Source organism: Piliocolobus tephrosceles, chromosome 6 (assembly GCF_002776525.5).
Source record: "Piliocolobus tephrosceles isolate RC106 chromosome 6, ASM277652v3, whole genome shotgun sequence".
Classification (NCBI taxonomy): domain Eukaryota; kingdom Metazoa; phylum Chordata; class Mammalia; order Primates; family Cercopithecidae; genus Piliocolobus; species Piliocolobus tephrosceles.
This window is the reverse complement of record NC_045439.1, coordinates 31,455,862-31,464,366: the sequence shown is the minus strand read 5'-3', so window position 1 is coordinate 31,464,366 and position 8,505 is coordinate 31,455,862. Positions and strand designations below refer to the sequence as shown.

Here is an 8,505-nt window from a genome sequence, read left to right as displayed (position 1 = left end):
CTTGTGCTTTGTGCTAGTGAAGTGCCTGCATCTGGTTGTGCCTTCCTGTCACTGCATGTATGTTCAGAGTTCCTGTTAACTCTTGCTTTTGTAGAAGCTGGAGTTATTAGGATGTGTTGGTGTCAGAGCGGCATGATCACCCAGATGGTAACTCTTATAAAAGATAATACAATTTTGCTGTAAGGCATTATTAATGGCAATCTATCCTTGGTCTCTCTGGTACATGATCCTGGCCAAAAACCAATACAAGTATGTAAGGTTAAGGCACCAATGTCTCCTAAACCTTCCCTATGGTGTACTGTGTAATAAAGGAAAGATCTTTATGTACTTTACAGGGTAGGGATGGGTGTTGGGGGGAAACACATTATACTTCTCTCTACTTGTTCTTTTCTAATGGGTTTCATATGTTAAGAAAGAAACCTCCATTTTAGTTGTTAACAGCACTCTACTTTCAAATCGGTTTGGCTAAATGACTGTTTAGAGGCAGCAATATCTACCATCAAAGTAAGCTGAGATAGGCTGGGCATGGTGGCTCATTCCTATAATCCCAGCACTCTGGGAGGCTGAAGTGGGAGGATTGCTTGAGGCCAAGAGTTCAAGAGCAGCCTCGACAACAGAGCAAGAGCCTGTCTCAAAACAAAACAAAGCTGGGACATTGCACAGTGTCACATGCCCTTGGCAATTATAGCATAGTCAACTTCTATTTGAGAGAGTAAACTCTGAAGGGAAAGGGATCAAATCTTTTAAATTTTCTCTGTGTAGAATATTGCCTAGCACAAGTTAGACCCTCAATTAATGAGGTTTGGAGATTTAAAATTAAACAAGGTGAATGAGTCCCAGACGTGAAATGAGAGAACTGATGATGTCTGCGAGAGTATTATCAGTTCAAATAGAAGTGAAGTTAGCACAACAGATAGAAATCCTAGGATTACTGTTCTGTATTACTCAAATTGTTAGTTTAAAATACTGGAGAAAAACTGCTCAATTTGAGCTAGGCAACAGGGCTAGACAGACAACAAAATCCTATTTTACTAAATAACAAATGGCCACTCACTCTTGCTCCATTTCCTCTGCAGCTTCTGCTGAGTTGCTGGGCTAACAGATCAGACTAATTTGAAATGTGAGTTAAGGCTTTAGCAGTGAAGCTGCAGGACACAGGCTGGGAAAAAAATCCTATATATTTAAAAAGGAGCACATATTTCTTTGCACTCTTTTTAATTGTTCCAAAGGAAAGGCGATATCACATAATAAAGCTTTATGGGTAGCCCCTTAAGGAAACCTCACAAAGAGATAATGGATATTTAACCTAATAGGTACATTCCCTAGGCAAGTTCAATGAAATGTACACTTTAAGTGGGAATGTAAACTAGTACATTGCAATAGATGGCAAGAATAAGCTGTGGCCAAGGTCACAAAATGGCAACATGTGGACTGCTTTGCTCCACAGATGTTTTATTTAGCTGGCCTAGTATTCACAATATGATCCGACATTTAAAAACTGGGATATGGAACATCTCTTGAAAAACTGGAAGTTCTGGAAACGCTGGGCCAGCAACCTGCATGGCACAAATTGGGTGGGGTTTAGAATCAGATGGATGCTCCTTCAGATGGGAATGGTAGCACCAGACCACTGCAGTCTCACCTGACCTGCTTCACTTCTTTACTTTATCTGCCTGGTACCACAGGCACCTGGATTTGGGATCCCTGGATGTCAGTAAGGTCAAATGTTGTTATATGTGGGGAGTGCTTTCTATAGACAAGGAAGCAGTTATTTGCTCTCATTTTGCTCAAGAAATAAAACAGTAGTCAATGCCTTAGTGTTCCCTTTAATCTCTACATGTTTAGGCCTTGGTTATATTAGAAATATCTTTCAAGGCCGAGCACGGTGGCTCATGCCTGTAATCCCAGCACTTTGGGAGGCCGAGGTGGGCGGATCATGAGGTCAAGAGATCGAGACCATCTTGGCCAACATAGTGAAACCCCATCTCTACTAAAAATACAAAAATCAGCTGTGCATGGTGGTGTACGCCTGTAGTCCCAACTACTCGGGAGGCTGAGGCAGGAGAATTGCTTGAACCCAGGAGGCGGAGGTTGCAGTGAGCTGAGATTGCGCCATTGCACTCCAGCCTGGTGATCTAGTGAGACTCCATCTCAAAAAAAAAAAAAAAAAGAAATATCTTTCATCTTTTAAATTTAGCTTGATCTGGTCTCTGGAAAGAGGTAAGAACCTTTTTTTAAAAAAATCTAAATCTCTTCCCGGATAGCTCAGAGGATGACAGTAAATAAATGCATGCTGCTTCTTAATGTCTGTATCCAATAAATGTTTAGTGCAAGTAAACATAAATTCTAAAGTTCATAAGGTTACACCATGGGAGAAATTTCATGGGAAAACTCACATGGAAACTAATTTCATTAAAAATGTATACAGATGTGCCGAGACAGTATTTCTTTTTTATTTTATTTTTCTGAGATGGAGTCTCGCTCTTGTTGCCCAGGCTGGAGTGCAGTGGAGCGATCTTGGCTCACTGCAAGTTCCGCCTCCCGGGTTCATGCCATTCTCCTGCCTCAGCCTCCTGAGTAGCTCGGACTACAGGCGCCCGCCACCATGCCCAGCTAATTTTTTGTATTTTTAGTAGAGACGGGGTTTCACCATGTTAGCCAGGATGGTCTCTATCTCCTGACCTGCCTGCCTCAGCCTCCCGAAGTGCTGGGATTACAGGTGTAAGCCACCATACCCGGCCTGCTGAGACAGTTTTTCTTTTTGAGATGGAGTCTTGCTCTGTAGCCCAGACTGGAGTGCAGTGGCGCGATCTCAGCTCACTGCAAACTCTGCCTCCTGGGTTCACACCTTTCTCCTGCCTCAGCTTCCCGAGTAGCTGGGACTACAGGTGCCTGCCACAACACCCGGCTAAGTTTTTTGTATTTTTAATAGAGATGGGGTTTCACCATGTTAGCCAGGAAGGTCTCGATCTCCTGACCTCGTGATCCGCCCGTCTCGGCCTCCCAAAGTGCTGGGATTACAGGCGTGAGCCACTACGTCTGGCTGGAGACAGTATTTCTTAACAGCAATGTATGTAATGCAGCACAGCACCTTCTGGTCAATGTCTGCTTTCATTATCAATATATCACTCTCCACAGCTACACAGGAGGTAACAGAGATGTGACATAGTGGAGTTTTTCTCTCTAATGTTCATGATTGTGTGAGGTTTAATGATCAGCATGTTTATTTCCACAGTTAATCATTGAAACAATAAATGATTTTTTGGCATTGCAGCAGGAAGGAACATGTTTTATAGTCCTAATAACAGCCCACTCTGCCCTGACCATCATGAATACTTTTTTGGAGGTTTAGGGATTTCATCTGGATGAATTTATTTAAAATGCATTCTTGCCCCTGAATTGTTCTATTATGAATGTTTGTGAACATATGGCAAGTGAAATGAAAATTTTTAGTGTACTTTTGCTTTAAACTTCAGTGAAAGGCTCAGCCAAGAGAAGTAACGTGGCTGTGCTATGCCAGGGAGACCAAATTCAGTTCAATCTCTTTGAGGGAAAAGTTTTACAAACCATAAACTGGCATTATCACTTGGAAAGGCCCCCACTGAGACTGAGGAGGTAGGTACAAGAAAGAATCATCCTTTTAGTGGCTAAATTTTTCCCTCCCTCTGCACTTTCAGCACTTTTAGACATTTTGGGGAAAAAAGCTGTAGCTGGCAAGAATAAGAAACTGGAGAGAAGCAAAGACTATTTCTGTGCAAATGTCCCTTGCATTGTTTCTGTTCCAAGAACACTATTTATATAAAGACTCACAGAATCAAAGATTCAAGGAGGCCTAGAATCTGGATGTTTTATCCCCAGAGACTAAGGTCCATGCACAGGCTTACTGAGGCACAGTACTGATTAAGAGCTTAAATGTTTATTTAAAACAGAAATGCCAAACCACTCCACCCTCAACCTTTCAAGCAACCTGGCTAACAATAAACTAGTTCTTCCGCAACAATGTTAGAGCAGAGGAGTAACTCAGGTTATACTGTAACTCAAAAGCAACACTACTAGAAAGCTTAAAACACCTAGCACTGCATAAAGAAAAAAGCAGGACAAAATTTAAAGAGAATTAGCTACAGAAAACCATTCAAAGGCATTTCTACTGCTTCATCTTCTACTCCATCCCCCTTTGAACTGGTTTCTGTTTGCATACTTGTTTGGTGGGGAAAAAAAATCCTATGGCTGTCTCAGGCACAATATGAGAAAGTGCAAACTGTCTCTAAGGCACAGAACTTAGATTCTCAGCCAGATTAATAGCAAATCTAGACTTCCCAAGGGAATATGCTAGAGAAAATGACCACAGCATTCTACTGCTAGGGAAAGACTCCCCTATGAACAAGACCAAGGTGCTCACCCACCCCCAGCACTCACTTTCACCCCACCTTCTCAGCAATGTGCCCATGTCCCTCAGCTCTACAGCAGAAGCAATCCTCATGATGAACACCCAAACTGACCTGGCCTCTCAGGCCTGCTGAGATGATGAGCATGAGGATATAGGGACATGACAGGCCAATCAGTCCTTAAGAAAATCAAAGTTGTATTTACATGCTGAACCAAAACCCACTGTCAGGGTTTACGGCAACCCCCGCAAGTCTCCAGAACTTGCAACTTTAATCAAAGTTTGGCTGCTTCCCTGATTTCAAGAAAAGGTTTCAGTGATTACATTAGTACTAATATACTAGGATTCCCAGAACTGAGAAAACAATGGGAACATCAAACCAAAGAAGATCCCATTAAACAGAGTTGCCTGTCCCCAGCAACAGGGTTCTCCCCGAGCATCAGCCTTTATGCCACCAGTTTTGGGGAAATGGCAAGATTTCCATTGCACAGGACCTCCCATAATGTTGAACAGATGATCAAACATTTTGGTCTGGGGAAAATGAAACAAAATTATTTTAGCTGTTTGTAAGAAGGTGGGATGTGAGACTCATCAAAGGTAGGATGTGTGATACAAAATACCACGGGAACATTTTACAAGGCTAGGTGGAAGCACAAAACTCACATCCTTAAGGAAACCATCAAATACTTGCCTAGAACTTTCTATATGAAGTTTTGTTCTTCTAGGACACTATTTCTCTTTGGCAAAGCTAGCTTTTTTCTATCTACAAAGACACAATGAGTACAGGATTAGAAGTGAGCTCTCAGCCAAATTCCTTTTGCAAGTTCTACCTGTTCTGTTAGGCTTCAGGGACTCCCAGGGTTTGGTGCTGGCTTTGGGTCACTCAGGTAGGAAAGGTGATACAGATTCATTGGTTATCATATGGCTTCATAAAACACCAAAAGGAGAAAAATACTGACTAGACACACAGAAAGAAAGTGGTTGGGGCTGCTGCTATCAAGATCAGAACCCTAAGAGCCACGAAGGCAGAGGTTCAAGAAGTCTTTCCATGGGCAGAAGACGGAGAGCTCTCTAAGCCCTCTCTAAGATACCAAGTAGAGGCAGCTAAAGGAAGACCTTTTCTTCTTCATGATTTTCTCTTAAGGCTATTCTGACTGCCCCATGGACTCAATTCTCTGAGACACCTCATCCTTCAGAGACACCTTATTACCTCATCCACAGCTAGGAAATCCCACCCTGCACTGGCCACAGCCTGAAACACCAGCTGTGTGATGAGGAGGGTCCTGCCCTTTCTCTACTCCTCACTCAAGAAATTTCAATTAACCCTCAGAGGAAAAGCAACCTAAGCCTATCTTTCCTCCTGAAGCATTTAGCTGCACAGAGTAACTGAACTTTCTGGAAACAAGCCTTAGATGGACTCCATCAGACATATTTTCCTGGACTCTGGGCTCCCGAGAGGGCTCAGACTACTTTACCACTCTGCAGAGGACACTGGGCGGGCCATGCCTGACTCCAGCCCACTCCAGCTTTACACTTTCCCCTCTCCCACCCAGAGGGGTAATGCCTGGTACTGAATTCCCAAGGCAGCTTCCAATCAATGGTGAAAATGATACATGGGATATAAGCTGCTACCAGTGCAATTAAGGTGAGCACTGTGTCTCCTCTTCAAAGGTGGGATCAACAGATGAGGTACAGAGCTGCTGTTGCTATGGCAGTCCCTGATGACAAAGCCAGGGCCATGGGGGCCCTTCCATTCTCCAAAACAATAAAATCACTCCTAGATCCTATCTAAAAGGCAATGTCACTCTCCAAATGTAAAAGGAAAGTGCTTCAGAGCCTCTGCCCTGCGCTCCTCTTCTGCAAGTGAACAAAGCCAGGAAAGCTGCTCTCTGCATTCGGTAAGTGTGCTGTGAAGTTCTTTGGGTCCCAGTTTCCTGGGGGCTCTATAGGCTCAGGAGACTAGAGGCTGGGTCGACAGGAGTCTGTTCCCAGGAGGCACCAGGAATCTGAATCTAAGTCAGGCTTTGGATCCATTTCCATCTCTTCCTTTGCGGTCTGAGTTCCTTTGGAATGCATCCCCACCTGTCCGGATAAAACACAGTTCTATATTAGCAACAGTGCCACCTAGTCACAGCAGTTCAGTACTATATTTTCAATGCCAACCTCTAAGGATTTATAGCCACGATCTTGTGAGACACTCATGGCACTATTTTACACAGTCATACCTTTATATTTATTGCAGGTGGGGTGACCAACTATCCAGGTTTGTCCAGGACTGTGGGGTTTCCTGGGATGCAGAACTCTCAGTTTTAAAATGGAAAATGTCCTGGGCAAAACAATCTTCTCCCTGTTAGAGCTGCCAATCTTACCTCGTGGTTTTTTTTTTTTTTTTTTTTTTGAGACAGGGTCTTGCTCTGTTGCTTACACCAAAGTGCAGTGGTGTGATCATGGATTACTGCAGCCTCGCCGTCCCCAGATTCAGGTGGTCCTCCCAACTCAGCCTCCTGAATAACTGGGACTATAGGCATGTGCCATCTGCCCAGCTAGTTTTTATTTTTGGTAGAGATGGGATTTCACCACATTGCCCAGGCTAGTCTCGAACTCCTGGGCTCAAGCAATCTCCCAAAGTGCTGGGATCACAGGTGTGAGCCACCGTGCTCAGCCTGTATATTAATTTCTAAAGTAATTTCATAAACATTAGTTCATTTAATCCTCCAAAGAACCATACAAGGTATCTATTATTTTCTTTCAGGTGAGAAACCAGGGCTCAGAGAAAACAAAGTAAGTAGCCCAAACACCTACAGCTGGTAAATGGCAAAGCCAAGGGCCTAACCTTATTTCTCTGCTTCTGCTTCCCTCTATATAAAACAATGGCATGGCTCTCAAAAAATAATGCAAGCAGAATCACTTTTGAAGTATTTTCACTAAAAATGTTTAATGTGAATCTAATCAAGCCTTAGGTTAAAATTCCAGTTTTCAGAAAAGACAGGGTGACAGAAAAACAAGTTAGACAACACCCTGAGAAAACAAGACAAATCTAGAATGTGGGACATTCTGTTGAACAACTGGCCTGGTTTCTTCAATAAGTCAGTATCATAAAAGTATTTTTTTAAAAAAGATGAAGCAGAGCATGGTGGATCATGCCTGTAGTTCCAGCTACTTGGGGGGCTAAGGTGGGAGAATCACTTGAGCCTGAGAAGTCAAGGCTGCAGTGAGCCATGTTTGTGCCACTGCACTCCAGCCTTGGTGACAAAGCAAGACCCTGTCTCAAAATAAATACATAAATAAGGCCGGGCGCAGTGGCTCACACTGGTAATCCTAGCCCTTTGGGAGGCCGAGGTGGGTGGATCACAAGGTTCGACACCAGCCTGGCCAATATGGTGAAACCCCATCTCTACTAAAAATACAAAAATTAGCCGGGTGTGGCGGTGCACACCCATAGTCCCAGCTACTCGGGATGCTGAGGCAGAAGAATCGCTTGAACCGGGAGGTGGAGGTTGCAGTAAGCTGAGATCACACCACTGCACTCCAGCCTGGGTGACACAGTGAGACTGTCTCAAAAAATAATAATAATAAAAATAAAAATAAATAAATAATTTTTAAAAGGTGATGGTGGTGGAGGGAACTGTTTTAGATGAAAAGAAATAAGAGACATAACCAAATATAATGTGGGGTTCTTGACTGGATTCTAGTCTGATAAAAAATGGTTATAAAGGACATTTTTGTGGGGAAAACTGGGAAAACTGGGGTATCAGCTGGATACTAGATGAGAATTGAGAGTACTAGTATTAATTTTTTTAGGTGTGGTTATAGTATTGTGGTTGTTCAGAAGAATGTCTGTACTTTCAGAGGTATGTAATTAAGTTTTATAAAAGAAAAAACACAAAGAAAAAGCAATGCAGGTGATGAAAATGATTCAATCTAGGTGCCTGAACAAGGCCCAAGGCTTCTGGATTATAATTATAAAAGTGATATCATTAAAAAGTAAGGATCGGCCGGGCATGGTGGCTCATGCCTGTAATCCCATCACTTTGGGAGGCTGAGGCAGGTGGATCATGAGGTCTAGAAAGCGAGATCATCCTGGCTAACATGGTGAAACCCCGTCTCTACTAAAAATATAA

At 43.0% G+C, this 8,505-nt stretch overlaps 1 protein-coding gene across 7 annotated transcripts in view; it reads right to left on the bottom strand.

Moving 5' to 3' along the window:
• Positions 1-3,894: 3,894 nt before the first annotated feature.
• Positions 3,895-8,505, bottom strand: part of NEK9 (NIMA related kinase 9) — a 45,357-nt gene continuing 40,746 nt past the window's right edge. For all 7 annotated transcript variants that reach the window (XM_023184228.3, XM_023184210.2, XM_023184213.2 and 4 more), the window contains one exon: positions 3,895-6,466. In XM_023184228.3, the coding sequence (XP_023039996.2) occupies positions 6,344-6,466 (123 nt within the window). In that variant the 3' untranslated portion in view covers positions 3,895-6,343. The remainder of the gene's footprint in view (positions 6,467-8,505) is intronic.